This window comes from Eufriesea mexicana, unplaced genomic scaffold (assembly GCF_001483705.2).
Source record: "Eufriesea mexicana isolate 0111107269 unplaced genomic scaffold, ASM148370v2 scaffold35432, whole genome shotgun sequence".
NCBI classification, from domain to species: domain Eukaryota; kingdom Metazoa; phylum Arthropoda; class Insecta; order Hymenoptera; family Apidae; genus Eufriesea; species Eufriesea mexicana.
Window position 1 is genome coordinate 7,177 of NW_016941841.1, and position 16,911 is coordinate 24,087.

Genomic DNA, 16,911 nt, shown 5'->3' on the forward strand with positions numbered 1-16,911 from the left:
TTGGCGTATCTAAGGAAGGGATGCGTTTCGTCCCGGGCCGGCTAGCGGACTCATCAGTAAGGCTTGCTTAGCAGGCCCTTGCCTTAGAGACTGAGGATGCTATTGGAAAGACGGGAAGTTATATATATAGGAAACTGGGAGTTTCCCGAGGACTTGCGGGAAAGCCCTAGAAGGCGGAATTCATCTAGTGGCGAGGGCGAGAATGATGGTCGCTACACAATATATCTGTGAAATATAAAAATTAATAAATAATATTTGATAGATTTTTAATTATACGAAATGTCATTGTTTCAACATTTATTTCTTTTCACTAACAACATTGATATTTCGCCAGAAGTGTTATATTGTAACCAAACTTTAAACACATTTGTCACACAGAATGCTTCGTTACAGGTTGTAACTGTAACGAGTAAGCATTATAATAAGCATTATTATATTCAATAATATGAATAAGTATTATTTCGAATGTGATTAAAATGCATTCATGAAGAATTCTTTCCTAGCAAAACACGTGCAGCGGTGATGATAGAGAAGGCATTGGACAGATACTAAAACATTATCATGTTCATTACTGATATACCACATCTCGTTAATTTATTTGTCGAGATTAACAATCAAACGTTCACCTTACCGAGCAATAGTAACGCAAAGAAAGTTCAGGCAATATGCACGGGACAGAGAAAACGACTGGTTTCTGGTATGCTAATACAATCAGTAAATCCTTTTGCATTTCCAGTGTCAGATCGAACCATCTTAATTCGTATGCACTTTGTGAAACGTATGTGCTCTAAGAATAATAGAAGATTAACCATACTTAAGAAAATCGAGAGGACCAATTTCATAGAAGCAGTAGAACATGATTTACCAGATCCATCATGTGATTAGCTGACCAAGCGTACACGTAAATTTCCGTGAGTACAGTTACACATGAAATTATGAATTGTAGCTTCACGATTACTGATACATTCTGATTACAAATAGCATCTTTAGTTTAATATACTACATACAAAACTTGATAAAAGTCACTTACCATGAGCATTATTAGAGCACATAGAGTCAGGGCAAATGTGCTTATTGCTATGGCATAGATTATGATGAATCGAAAATTCTTGATGATCTCTTCCGCGTATCTGGGGAAAAATAACACTCATGAATGAAATGTGTCAGTTAATACAGAGGTTAACGACATGAACAGTTTTTTCAATTCCATTATGCATGATATTGAATGTATTTCAGTGCTTTGCAGACGAATATAGCAATACACCCCTAATTCTCTTCTTACGCGATAGATACGTTCCCGAAGAATACGTATAAAAAAAATTCGTGTAAAAAAATAATTGCATCTATGGAAAAATGGAAGATTGATACCAGTCCCAAGAAATCAGAAAAAATAATTCAATAAATCATGAGTTTTCATGTTAGGATCTTAAACATGATACTTAATAAAGATTGCACATGTATCATATAAAGTAAATTATCATTTGAAAAGGAAAAAAAAACATGTCGCTAATTCATGAACACAATAATTAGGCAAGATAATATGAGTTACACATACAAAGATTTTATTCGTTGTCACTTATATTTTAATTATGTTGTCACATATTGTAGGCTAAGGGGTTAATAAAACAAAGGTTTTAAAACTATAATTTACCATTTATTGACTTTTACGCAAAATTAATTCCTCGTCGCCAATGTCGCAGTTATAAAAATAAAAGTGAAGCAAAATTTTCTTCTTAGAATATGGGTCGATCGTGTTAAATCAAAATAAGTCGTGTAAAAAGAGAATTAAATTTTTTTCCTAATTCGAGTTAAATCAAAATCGTGTAAAAACAGAATTAGGCGTACATGACAATATTTTCACTGATTAGATTAATGTATCTTAATGAATATTGTAGCGAAAAATGTTTCTATTTTCCCTGTCAGTGTTGTGGATATTTTTTTACTAGAAGAATTTCCGTCGCATTATCATTTCCAATCATTTACTGAACGGTTATCCATTGAATTGCAGTTTCTCGATTTCAAAAGTTTCAATTTACAACTTACCATCGTCCAAAATTAAGATAAGTTGTCACTTATTGTAAACTAGCTGTTTAGGGTACTCCTTTTCAGTCAAAAAGTTCCCGACCACTTTCCAAATCCGTGTTCTGCATAATGTTAAGCTATGTGCTCTATGAAGCAACAACAATGAACTTTCTTTTGCCTGTCATTGTTGCACGTTTCAAACAGAGTTCAATGAATACTCATTTACAGGAACATTTTATTTACATTGTAGCAATATGATGCGAGGAATAGGTATGATTGGCTTGGGCTCCAGGACTTGCATGCGTACTCTAAATAGTGTATGCAGCAAAATAGTAGCGAACTCTATTATTTCTCAGTGTTTTTTGAGTAATTTAGGAATGGTGCGATTAAAAATCAAATTTTATATTCTCTTTATTATTATGACTTTGTTCCAATATTCGTAATTCACTCGTAAATCCACTTTCGTAAATTCACTTTTCATCACGTCATTTTAAACAACTTGAATTCAACGTGCACATGCCATTTCTTGAGATGAACGAATGATATAAACAAATCCATTCATATGTACGTGTTATCGGCCTAATCCGTATATGCGAAGACCAATGTAGGGTGCATGGGAGTGAGGTTGTAAGACCAACGTGTGTAAAGAATCCGACTCGAAATTACCAACGATTGGGTAGAATTCAGATTGAATGTTCCAATGATTGGACCGTGTTACAGAAGCCTCGATGTGACTGTGCCTGTGTCGATTATATAGCCAATAACCACTGAACCGTGAACAGATTGATTTGGAAGCGACGTGGCTCATTCCCTGAATGAAATACAATAATGATTTGTTTGGAGCGATGTGTTCGCTTTTGATAATTCTCAACAATTGACGATCTTTCGGAGCCAAAAAGTGATTACCAATTGTTAAAGGAGAAGTGTTTTTCTGATCGACAGTTTTTCGGACCAAGGTGATGGGTCCTTCACCTTGGGACGAATCAGTCTTCCCAAAGAAGGGACAAACGTCCTTCACGACTTCGTCGCTGATAGAGGAAACCTCACCTGTAGAGAGAGGTTAGGGGGTCAATCGTACGTTCGAGACCCTTATTGAGAGGTGACTACAGTGAAGTTACCTTTAATTAGTTTCTTCGATAGTCGTAAGCAACGTACATGGCTTGGTCTTGTCTTTTACGGGTCTATTGTCAGCCAAATCTTAATGCTGTTACCTGATTCTCTAAAGTTAAGCTAGCCCGGGGATATAAAAGGAGTATTGCAAAAATGTACAATAAAGAAATAAAAATAGAAAGTACCGGATGTAAAATGAGTCAGCATTTAGGATCTTCTAGGCCTAATTTCTGACTCGTGATGGGACAGTGTAAAATATTAAATCCTAAACAACGTGGAAGTCCGCATAGAGCATACTATATTGTAGTATCGCAAGTTTTGCACTGCATGTACACGCAGCTTTACGAAAGTTACCGAGGTACATATTTGGTCATGTTGGGGAGGCATTGGAAAACGCGTGCAAGCTGTGCATGTTGGAAAGAAGAATATAAAAGGGCATGGTCGGTCTAAGTCAGAATTGCAATAAGAGAGTTGTCGATTAGGGAGTTGTAATAGAAGAGTTGTTAGTTGCCAGAGTTGTTGTTTCTGCTATTTGTGAGTTGTAGGAGGAGAGTTGCTGCAGAGGTGTAGGTGGAGCGTTGTGATAAGTTGTAATAATTCGTATCTATACCGATACTCGCATACTCTATCACTGTTAATGTATTCTCAAATAAATAAATAGATATATATCAACAACCAAATCCGCTTCCACAATATGAAACATCAAGATAGTGTAGCTCATTGTTCCTTCAGTGAAGACACAGATTCATGTTTACCTTCTCAAACGTATTTGTTTGTTAAGACAAACGACGAGCATGCGAACGTTTGTGATCTTCTGTAACTCTATAGCCAGACACTCGAATTTCGCTGACGTGTACCAGAAAAGAAGCGCTCCAAACAAGCTTATGCACATATGCGCGGCACACTGGTAACTTAGGATAAGCTGATGCATGTACAATATTACTCTCACTGGCGTGTAATCAACGCGAAACGAATATTCCGCTTCTGATGGGAAAGAGTTGGGCAGGAACATAGGTCCTGCCGAGAAAGTAGTTGCGGTCAGGTACATACACACCATCGAACTACCGTAGAAGGTGTAATACTTCTTAATATACTTGTAGAAGATCGCCCTTTCGTACTGCTTAGCCTCTTTAACATTGATCATCATTTCCTCGACTATATACTGTAACCTTTAATTAATGATCATACCTTCTTATGTCGAATGCAGAGATAGAACGAAGGAGAACTTACTTGTATGGAATCGTAGTTGATTAAGCATATAATGGTCTGAATAATGAATTGGATCAAAACTGATCCCAGGCAAAAACATTTAAAAGCGATGATGACGTTGTTTGTGTGCACATATGCCGAGTACAACAGAGGCAGAAGTAACAAGCTAGCACTGATGATACTAACGATCTGTAGAAGTTTGTATCCCAAGGTTTTGATTTTGCTGCTGTTGGCAGGAAGTGGCCAACAGAAAGTCAGGGCTACGCTCAGCCAAATAATGTTAATGACTCTTTCTAGCGTTAGTTGCTTCGACATAATCTTTGTAAATTGTTTGGCTGGTGAATCGAACGAAGTATCTGATAGGTGTAATAGAAGGATAGGCGCTGATTGTTGGGTGTCACAGTAATATTACATTGCTTCGAATACAGCTGAATGTACGTAGACGTCGCTTATATAAGAGTATCTTGTTCGTAACGAGTATTTAATAAATGATACACAGTACATCACCAAACGACGTATCGGTTAACGATTTCTATGGAAGTGTTTCCTGTGCTATTAACTGACTCGTGCTATGATAATTATTTGGCTGCATTATACATCGGTGTATAGACAGGTGTAGAGGGAAGTTACCACGCAGTAGGGCTACTACTTATTATGGTAACATAGCAACGTTTGTTCTGAAAGAAAGCATTGTATGTGTTTATTGCGATGTACAGTCAGTCAGTTATTAAAGTGCTTCCTTGGGGTACGTTTGAAAGGCAGATCGTGATTCTCTCTACGTGTTGTCCTGTCATTGGCGATATAAAATGAAAGTGAACGATTTTACGTGATGAAATTAGGCGAGGACTTCGAAAAAATATTTATCTATGTGGCTTCGTTTAAAGAAAAATTATTTAAAATATTATACCTAACTCTGTTCTCGATGCCGCGAGTTTCACCATAAATCGTTCATTATTATTTGTATGAATATTTCTAGTTCCATCAATTATTTCTTGTTAGTTTTGCTAGTTATTATAAATACTTAATATTTCTCAGCCTAATCGATATTGCTGCATACAATAGGCGCAATGCGTCAAATTTATGAATCCTATTCTTATTAAAATGGAATGTCGTGTGGACAAATTTTATTCCGCTTCTCGTTATCATTCATTATTTTTTGTTAAATAAAATTCTTATCCTTGGTATCACTACGTACAGGATAACCTGTATTTTCTTAGAACTGCTATTCTTGTATAGTTGTTGAGGTTGACGGTTGAATCGGTATCTGGGAAATCGTAAGTGGCTAGTTTAAATATAACTATATGTATTGTGTGCTTGGAAGTGAAAAGGTGTCGCCTGGAAAGAATGTGTGTTTACTTCGTCATAACGTAAATAGTGCATACTTCATTGTAGAATTATAAATATTATAAACGAAAGGGAATTATATATCATTGCCTGACGGAAAGTACAATTGATATATATCAAGACTGAGTGGAACAGAGGAATACGGAGCAACACAAAGCATTAACATAAACATTAACCCTTTCACTTTCAGTCGCCATTTAATCAGATTCGAAATATCGATGTTAATTAATATATCAAATTTAAAATTACTCAACAATGCGTGGAACGTTGAAATAAAATAATTCAACATCGTAATTTGCATTCGACTTCTTATTTACCGTTCTAAAAATATCCTCGACTTTACGACGAAAGAAAGTTCTCGAATTACTGTTTTTCTGTAACGAAAAAATCGCCGAGTGCAAAGGGTTAAGACAGTAGAAAATGTGATCGTGAAATAAAAAATATACCGATGCAATTTATTCTACTAGTTGAACGAATATCGTCAAGGATCTAGAAATGAAAATTTTGCAAGTGTCATAGATAGAGTCTTCCTTGCTGCACAATATAGATACAGCTTGAGATTTCGTTTTTTTTTATTTGAAAAGAATTCACGAAGACGTGGGCATTGATATTTGAATAATTTTTTACTTGACGATTCGAAGTAAATAGTTACTATTAACTATAATAAAATCATATTTTTTTATAAAAGGATCTGTTCTCGTTATTGCAGAATTCGAAATTATACTTAAATGAGCATATTGAAAATTGTCAGGCCTCAACTTGCTAACATGTTGATCGTAATTGAAAGAATAAAGTGTTTAATAACGAATGAACTGTTCATGTTGCTATTTAGTATGCTTCGTCTGCTTTCCATGATCCTGTAATTCAGGAAACAATTAAACCCCTATGTATATATTCTATATATGTATATAAATCCTATATGCATAGGTAGATGTTTAAATCTGTTCCCAAAGTGCGTGTTTTCACTACTTTAATTGCGTTTGTCAACTATTTACCCGCATTGGAATAAATAAACAATTATAATTGAATAAATGTAGGACGTTTGCACGAGTTAAACATTGTTTCGATAAATCCACAAGTAATTAAAGGATCCGAAATGAAAAATGTTTATGAAAGTTAAAAAATGGACAACAGTATCTATTGTTATGATCAATTATCATCTTGATCTTTATTTCTAAATAAAATTGCAAATGCAACTTAACGAACTACAAAAATAAAGGATAATAATTAATGACGAATTGAAAATTTGTAGGAAAACTTGTATGTGAAACCAACAAATTGTCAACCTTTGCGAAGACATGATCGATAATGAAGAGGATACGATTAATTATTAAGCAAGTATATAATATTATTGAGTTTTTTTCAATCTGTTTGAAATTAATCTTCAAGAAATCAATTTTTACATATGCAGATATGCATTCGTGTGGCTAAAGTTGTGTGTTTTTCTTATAATCTATAATGATTGTACCTATTAACGCATTCTGACAAGCAAATGAAACGAAACTTAAAAGAAAATTACAGGGGATTAGTGTCCTACTATTTTCTTTTCAAAATCTATTCTATTTTTAAGGACGGTCTATTTTTATTGGCTGAGAAAATGACAGATTTTTTATCGTGATATGCAATGCAGTAATTGCAATAACATAACGATGCATATAGCGTACTATGACGTACATTTGTTGACACTAAAATTACCAAAGGTTCAAAATGACTTGTTTTAGATATTTCATTTTTATAGCGTCTAAAATCATATTGCTGCTTTTGATCAAATTAATTTTTATTTTTACTCCCATAGAAATGTATATAATTATAGAAATAAATATATATATATCATAATATACAGGGTCTCCCAGCAATGGTATTACAATCGGGAAGGGGGTCATTCTATTGCAGAAACGAATCGAAAGAAAAGAAATAAAATTTTTCGATTCGAAACTTCCTTTTTGGGAAAATTGACTTTGAATATTCATCGAGTGCGTGCGCATTTAGCTTTGACTTATATGGACAGACCATCCATACATTAATATTGGTGGCAATATCGAGGGGGGTATAATTCTACATAGAAAAACATTCATCTTGAATATTCAAAGCCAATTTTCTCGGAACCAAGCTTCGAATAACATCCTGTATATAAATAAGTTTAACAAAATATATACACGAATAAATATATAATAATAATATGCATGTGTATGTAATACTGTATAGTAGATATACTACTAGTATAGTACTAGTATATATAAACTACTAATATATATTTTACATATTACAAAACAAGGAAAAGTAATTAATAATAGTAAAGTTAAATTTCGAGGTGCAGCAAATGTAGTACATGTGCATATTAAACTAGTGAGAATATCGTTGATCCAAATCTTTGAGATTTTAGGATCTATTTCAGACAATGCAAAATATTTTCTTCGATATCTTTATATTTATTCTACCTCTGCTCTAAATAGCTAGTAACTTTTGTATCCTGCAATGAAATACATCTGTAAATTTTACTACATTAACTAGACTATTAATATTATATAACAGTACACGGAGAGTTTCACACTAACACTGAACACTATCATTACATAGAGAATTTTTAGTCGAAATAATGGACCTCATTTTTAACAAACCTTGAAATATTTTCAAATTCAACTATTGTTTTTATACCTGAAGTACGAAATGATGCTTTATAAAAGTTATTTTACTCCATATATAGTATTTACGATTACAACCATAGTTATTGCAGTGTTTACTGTAATTATAGACAAAATAGGAAACCTGCCAGATCAACAGATTTCTCTCGCATACCTAAATATTAAAATTATATAAATTACATACAATTATACACGATGCGTACAATCAGTATAGGAATAATACTGAAGAAACATGAAATAATATGACTTCTTTTTTACAAGCTTGATGCTTGATGCAGTATAGTATATGCATATTGTATAATACTATAAAAGTTGAGCCGTAATTGCCAATGTAGAGGGTAAGTAAAGATACGTCGGTGCAACGGTAACGAGAAGATGGCATAAATGTGAAAATTGCTTCTGAAACAACATTTCGTGCAGTTTTTGTTCACATCTGGTATCATAAAATTCTAATGAAATTTCGTAGGATTTGTTTTCGTATTCAAGATATATCGGTTTAATGCTTTGTAAGTTGATAGTTATTTAGTTACATAAAAGTGGCTCATGATAAACGGAGCATAATACGTATAATTATATTCGACATATCGGGGTTCAAAACTCAATCAAAATTGTGTACCTACAAAATTGGAAAGAGTACTTTTACTTTGGAATGAGTACTTCTATTGCTGAAGATAAGCATTATTAAACAATTATTAATAATATTAAAATTATTAAGAAATATATCATTAAGATTACTAAAAAGTTATTGATGATATTAAAATTATTTAAAAAATATTAAAATTATTAAAAATGTTTTTGTAATACTTCAACGGTAAAATAAGTTTCTGTTTAAGTCTCATTCTTTTACCTATCTCCTATAAAGAAAAAAAGTACGTTTGCATAAAGACAGACCATGAGAGAATGAAGTCCATCACAGATTTAATATTCTCTGTAATTTCACGTAAGAAATTGCTCTTACGCTTGCTCTGTCTTATTTTTTTTCTCGCCTTCTTTGTCCCACCCTTTTTTTTATTTTAGTTCCTCTTCTTCTCCCTTCTCCAAGCCTCGTCTGGGTTTATCGACCGATGTGTCCTTGAACTTGAGCCATCCGAACACCCCTCATGGCTAGACTACCCTCGACCAAACTCGATTCCCGAATTCGGGGTGCACGAGGCTGCGGCCAACAACCTTACTGCAAAATGGCTTGTTTGGAGAGGCAGCCATTGTTGGTGACATATGTATCTATTATTTACAACGTCCTTCAAATCTCGTGAATCATTATATTTCTGAGAAAAATAATTAATTAATTCCTTCGTTCCATTGTATTAATTACTATCTTTTTATGAGAAGATATATTATGTATACTCTTATATGTATAATATTATAATGGCGGGAAAGAATGTTTAAATGTCAGGCGGTTACTGAGGAATTTTTCCAAGAAGAAATTCTATTTTATAATGACTATGAATTTTACATAAATGTAATTACTTCTATCATTGTACTATATTCATTATACTATGATTAATTATTTTATATAAGAGTTACGGATACTTAAATGTCTAAACAATGATTTTAAACTCCTTCTGTCCGCCATTATATGTAGTGTAATTATATATGTATAGTAATATAATATACATATAATTCTATATATAATTGGGAATTATATAATACTATGTAATATATATATATTATACATAGTTTATATATTGTGCTGTAATTATTATACAATGTAATACCTTTTATATCCACTGTATAAAATTTATAAAATATGATAGTAACTATATTCACACTAATTCTGTGCAAATTGTTTAATAATTGTTAAATATTAACAGGACGAGTGTTACTGCATTTTTAATTTGTTATCGATAATTCCCTTTATATGATACTTTATTAGCGTACCTTCTTTTAATTAAAATTGTTCAATTTTTCTAACGGAGATAATTATCAAGACACGTATATATTTCATAGACTGTTTTGAAACTCGAAGTGAAAAGTTTTATGCGAATCGAATGTTTATCTCGATTCGCCTTATGAAACATTATTAAACAAACCGCCTATCATTGACGTGAATTGCTAAAGATAGTACAATCTTCATAGGATGATCTGTTATGGCATTTTCTAAATAAGGCGTGAATTAATTTTTTGGAATGGTATTTAAATTCGTTTAAATGGGTGGAATAAAAACTAACTTAGCATTTGATGGTGAGCAAAATTTATGTGTCTACTTCCATCGATGCTCCTTTTTATTACTCTGGATACTCGCCATGTCCTGTCTTCTTTCTATTTCCCTTGTGGAACGAGCTCTTCCTTTCTATGGGAGTCGTTGGGGAAACCGGGTGGAGCTCGATGGGGAGTTGTTTTCCTACAGGATAACTCGAATGTCTGGTCTGTGGTGGGGAACAGGTTATCGACTGTCTGGTAGAGAGCAGGCATTTGACCTTCGAAACGAAACTCTGGCTTTCTTCCAGTAGCAAATTCGAACGCGGCTTCCTGTCCGTACAGAATAGTTAAATATTTCAATAGTTAATTTAGAATACGGTATATTTTTCTACATGTATATTAACGAATAATTAGTAAGAGATTTTATATTTTAATTAATAAATCAAAAGTGAGAGAAATACATGGGAGGTTATTTCTCGCGTAAAACCGAGCCGGAAGTGTAGAATAAAGTTTCTTCGTACGGAGCTTCGTTTTTGAGAAAATCAAGCTTGAAAATTCGTTGGATATGCACGCACATAGAATTAGGCACAATCTGCTTCGTTTGCACGCAGTGTTGGTTGCATTTGTGAACCGTATCAAACAGGATATGATGTAATTTTAATGGATAGTAAAACGCAAGTTTCAATATCAGATTTATTTTAGTCATTGACAAATGTTGAAAATATCGTTTTTGATGTCGCAGACAAATTCTTGATCGACGAATTAATGAAACGTAAACTGAACGCATTTCTTTCAAATTTTCAAACTCAATTTTCTCGAAAATGAAAATGGATATTAAAAAATTTTATTCCACGTTTTCTGTTCAGTTTTATGCGAGGAATAAGCTTCTTATCGATTGTACCACGATTTCGCATACATCCTGCACATAATTGTAATCGCAATTAAAATTTCTTTGCTAATTATTCTTCAATTAAATTTTTAGATGATGTGTCTTGTTTTAAAAAGGGTTTTTTTCACAGGAACACTATGATTTTTTGCTAGAAATTATGTTAAATTTAACAATTTATCTATTTTGCTTTATTTGCATTCGTTAGTTTTAGAAATAATTTTCTCGAATATATCTTCTACTCTTCGTAATTTATTGTTATACAGTAATAATAATTGATTAGTCAAAACTGACATGAATTCGTAGTTTCCAACATCATCGAAGGTGCCAGGTAAATTTTACTAGTACTTTAATTACATATAGAGTAATTTAAATGGCATTTCAACATTACTTTGCATATAATATTTTAGAATAAATATAAATACATTTCATACTATATTATATATTAATATTTATTAAAATATAAATAGAATAAATATAAATTTCAGGTAATTTAATGTTTTACACGATATATTAATAGATTACATACTTGAAACACTAGAGTTAATAACAAATTTTGTGTGATTAAAACTTTATTTTATTATAAACATGTGTAATAGGAAAATATTTTATTCAAAATTGAATGATGCTATTGTATTATTTCAGCTTTTTTCAAATATATTATTAGTATAATCAGAATACATTGACTGAATACCAAGTTTTTAATAGATTGTGTGATTGACATAGTTTCGTGTTAATAATACATCATTTCGGAATATTACGTGTTCTCGACAGCGTCAATTATTATGCAGAATAGAATTTTAACAAATAAATTTACATAGGTAGATCGTTTTATTTTGCAAATAAAATTACCATTTACATTTAACAATAATGTATAAGTCTTTTAGTAAAATAAATATTATACATATTTTAAGCTTCCAAATGTTAAAAATATTCTAATGCTCTTATAAATACAATTTGTATTGGCAGAAATTATTATATCATTTCATTATATTACATATTGGCAAAAATTATTATATCAATTTTAATTATATAAGGTGATTTGCTAAGTACGAATGAGATAATTTTTATCTGAATGAATAGTACGTGCACGTGCGGATTTTAATAGATCAATTTGCGATATACATTGTCTTATTTAATGAATTATAAGTTAAATAATTTTTCAACTATAAATAACAGTGGAAAATAAAAAGAGAATTCTGTACAATAATGTGAAACATAAACAGATGTGAATATGATAAAATAATGGTGATCAACCTATAGCAAAGGTTAAGCTGCACCCTCCAAGAAACGATGCTTATATGATGCTACCCTAAACGTGTTCTCTATTCTGAAATACTATACAGTAGGTAGATAATTAATTTACCAATATTATCAATAATTGAAGAAATCGAAGTTACTAATTTAAGGAAAATACCCAATTTACATTAATTTAAAAGAAAATGGTTTCATCTCGTCATCATCCTGAAAACTTATATTACCCAAAATCGTAAACCGTATATTGCCATCAAATGCCTAAACTGCTAAAAATCTTTGTGATTGTCATTATCTGTTGTCATTATCTCGTGGCATTATTTATTATTACTTAATCCTGTTCAAGTTAACTTTATCTTTTCTATGTAACTGCTGTATAGCTTTTTCTATTTTGTGTGTGCATATTTTGTATCTCTTTATTAAAAAGGGCTTTGCTCGTAAGTTTCAATACAATAAAAATAAAAATAAAATTACTTGGCACGATGCATTAGATTTAGGTTTCATTCTTAAGCGATCGAGTCGATAAATTTTGCATGTAATTTTTTTTGAAATTTTTTATAGTAAATTATGCCACGCGATAAAGTAATTGAAATGTCAGAGGTAGGACTAACTAACTAGGCGAGTGCAAGGTTTCCTTCTTAACCCTTTGTATTACGATTTAATCATGCAAAATTATACATCGAAGACGTACTTAATATTAATTATATTATACCGTTACTGCATCCACGACGATATTACATAAAAAGTTAAGAAATTATACAAATTTCACCTTTGCTAAGATGTGCTAAATAATTGTAGCATATTTTTAGGAGTAAAGCGGAAAGAATGAATGTGTAGTCCTGAGAGAAAGTGCAAGTCCTTCGGGTCACCGATTTAGTTGAAACCTCGCAGGTTTGTAGATATCGTCATGCAGTTTAAGAAAATATATCATTATAGCGGCAACTACTCGATAACTTTGGAGATATTTACGATTAAAGTTTTCTTATTCCCGGCTTTATTTTCAACAATTTTCAATTAAAGTTGTAGCCCAGCGGTGACAGTCGAGAGTTTCTATGCTCGAGGACCGGGGTTCGATTCCGGTTGCATAAGTTAAGTATATTTTTTTCAATCTATTTTTTATTTTGTATTCATTTCTCGCCAATGAAAACATTGTAAATAAACAATTGTAAATAAAATTTTATAATAAAAGAATTTATTTTTACCCTTTCTTATGCTAATATATATTTATTACTTAATAATAAGAATATTATGCAAGAAAAACACTTTTTTCTAGCAATCTTATTTACTAGTAACTAATTATTAAACTAAACATTGTATAAGAATGTTGCCTATAATTCCAACTTTGCTGCGCAGCTATAGATGTACACGAATTAATTACAAAAACTTGGAAATTTATTAATTTTCTGCTGCCAAATTGATTTATTAAGGTGTATTATTAGCGCCTAACCAGAAATGGTATCTAGTTCGAATAAAAATTTTACCGCCTGCGATCAGCGCCATCTATGATTTGAGCTCAAAAATCGAAAAAGTAATAGGAATATAGAATAAGCAAGGAGGTCATCCAAGAGCTAGTCACGTGGTAAACAAGGACAGAGAGGGGATAGAAAATGATAGGGCTCCGATAGTGAGAAATTAATAAATTACTCAATTTCCGTAATTAATTTATGAACTTTTATAATTGCATTGCAAAGCTGAAACTTTGAGTAACATTCTTAAGTAATTTTCCTACATAACTTGTTACGAATTACTAAGTTATTAATTATTGTTTGATTGGGTCCATGATTTCGTAACGACGACCATCACGGTCGTCCATGAGAATATATAATACTAAACGAAACTAGTAACAAAATGTGATCAAAAGTTATATGAGAAGATTCGCACGAGCATTGTCTTTCTAACGAGTGCATAAAGTTTCATAAATTAATTGAGTAAAGGATAGTAATTAATGAAAAACCAATGGCGTCTTCGACAACAATTCAAACACTGCGTAGAATAATCATTAATAATTATTTAATTAGGGACAAATTCATATCGAAAAATATATTGGAAAGTTCTTGAAGGATCTGCCTTTACGATGCAATTATAAAAGTTCATAAATTATTCACAGATATTGAGTAATTAATGAATTTCCCACTGCCGATTTGATTTATTAAAATATATTTAGAGCATATAACCATAGTTAGTAAACTGACATCAGAGCCATCTATGATTTTAGACTCGACACTCGAGTTCTGCAACAAGAATATAGATGACTCTGATGTCAGTTTACTAACTCTGGTTATATCCTCCTAATATATTTTAATATATTTTAATAAATCAAATTATAAAGTTTTCCACATTCCTTAATAAATTCAGCTCAAACAACAGTTTTCATTAGACAATCAGCATTCATTTCTTTATCTGACAGACGACAAATATGCAAAGGTACGCCATTAGAACACAATTATAAAATTTCATAAATTAATCACAGAAATTGACTGATTTGTTAATTTTTCTCCAAGTGAACAGGAGATTGCATGGGAAATGAGAAAAAATTGCAAACAAAGCCGGAAGCATTGTTGTGTCCATGCAGGTGTGCCTGCATCACGAAAAGAATGTAAGTATTTTCATCAACATAACCTTCAGTTGTAATTAAATTGTGTAAGTTATGAACCATTGTTTTTCCACCTTTCATTAGTGATAGCAGAGCTTGGTTGTGAAAAAACAATTTTCTGTTGAAATAAACAGGCACATGTAACAATAGAAAAATAGTGGACGCACAGAATATCATCAGCGTAGTTGCCAAGAATTATATTTTATAGTGACAAAAATTAAAGCCGCAATATAAATATGTAAAGTATGATATGTCTATTCGATTCTAGGTGGGGTAGCCGTATGACATACAAGACAGAAATCTTTGATGGTCAAATAAAGATGCAGAAAATGAAGATGGTTTAGGCAGACAAAAAGGAATAGAATTAATTTAGGTGATGGCCTCTTATAATAACAAGATGTGGAAAATACAGTGAGATTGAAAAGTATGTTGTATTCCTGATCTAAATAAATATTAATATCAGTGGTCAAAGTAAATGATCATCACTAATGTGTTAAGTTCGAATAAAAGGAGTCAGAAGAGGAAATGCATACTATGCGGAATCAAGAAACAAAAAGGAGACAACATATGTATCAAGAAAGAAAGATGTGTGACATCAACACGGAAATATGAGGATCAATGGAGAAATGGAGAATGAACAAGTGGTAATAGTTATGAAATGTAAAGTTAAATTGAATATAGAGTGTAAATGTTGCATTAAGCTAAAAATGTGTAGAAATATCTATAGGTACTTGGAAACCATAAAAGCAGCAAGTATAATGGTGCTGTGGCATATCATGGACTTAATTGGGCCAATAAAGTCAATGTGAAAAGGTGGTAAAAGGTATGTCTTACCTGCTGATGATTATTTGAGAAAAGAACCATTTGGTTTACTGATTTATAAATGACTAAAGATTTAATATGAAATATTATTGATGAAGGATTTGTTTTATTGTAGGAGACTTACAAACATGAGTAATATTTATATACAAGGGCCACCCACTACTTGTAAAGTAAGTATTAGTTAATAATATTTCAGTGGATTGTATATATGTTTTTAAAAATATAACCGATATACAATATTTACTTTCTAAATTTCTATGTTAATATATTAAATAATTTCCAATTTGAATCACAATAATAAATAATAAATTTTAATAAATTTGATTTTAAAAGTATTTTACATTAATCAAACTAATATACTTCTTATAACTAGGTTGTGATGAAAACAACTGTTGGTGATATTGAGTTAGAATTGTGGGCAAGAGTAACTCCAAAGGCATGTAGAAATTTCATACAATTATGTATGAATGGTTATTGAGATGACACTATATTTCATAGAATTATCAAAGGATTCATAGCACAAGGTGGTGAGCCCACAAATACGGGAGAAGGTGGTAAAATATATAAATATAAGTATATAAATAGTTCTCAGTAGTTCAATATATAAAGTTCTCTATATAAATATATAGAGAACTATTTAAAGTGAGAGTACATTTAAAAATAAAATGAATTGCTTTTTTATTGAAAAATAATTATTAGATATATGTGTTTTAGGACGAATTTCATACAAGTTTACGTTTTTGTCGACGAGATTTAATTGCTGTGGCCAATGCTGGGAAAGATGACAATGGTTCCCAATTTTCTTTGTACTCTTAATTCTACACCAGATGTGCAGAATAAACATACAATATTTGGTAAAGTTACTGCAGAAAATATATATAACATGCTTA

General features: G+C 31.6%; 1 protein-coding gene across 1 annotated transcript; it reads right to left on the reverse strand.

Annotated features, from left to right (window-relative positions):
* Positions 1–482: 482 nt before the first annotated feature.
* On the reverse strand, positions 483–4,656 carry LOC108554557 (uncharacterized). The gene is made up of 6 exons (XM_017909867.1): positions 4,363–4,656; positions 3,888–4,294; positions 1,031–1,130; positions 866–967; positions 632–787; positions 483–548 (listed from the first exon to the last, which is right to left on the reverse strand). The coding sequence occupies exons 1-6, from the start codon at positions 4,654–4,656 to the stop codon at positions 483–485; spliced, it is 1,125 nt and encodes a 374-aa protein (XP_017765356.1).
* Positions 4,657–16,911: the final 12,255 nt, after the last annotated feature.

What these genes read in the sequence shown, in the direction of transcription:
- LOC108554557 (XM_017909867.1), bottom strand. Translation starts at nt 4,656, where the DNA reads ATGTCGAAGCAACTAACGCTAGAAAGAGTCATTAACATTATTTGGCTG. An exon ending in AAACAAATACGTTTGAGAAG is followed by an intron (nt 1,131 to 3,887) that starts GTAAACATGAAT and finishes ATTTTTCCCCAG; the next exon opens with ATACGCGGAAGAGATCATCA. An exon ending in GTGCTCTAATAATGCTCATG is followed by an intron (nt 968 to 1,030) that starts GTAAGTGACTTT and finishes ATTTGTAATCAG; the next exon opens with AATGTATCAGTAATCGTGAA.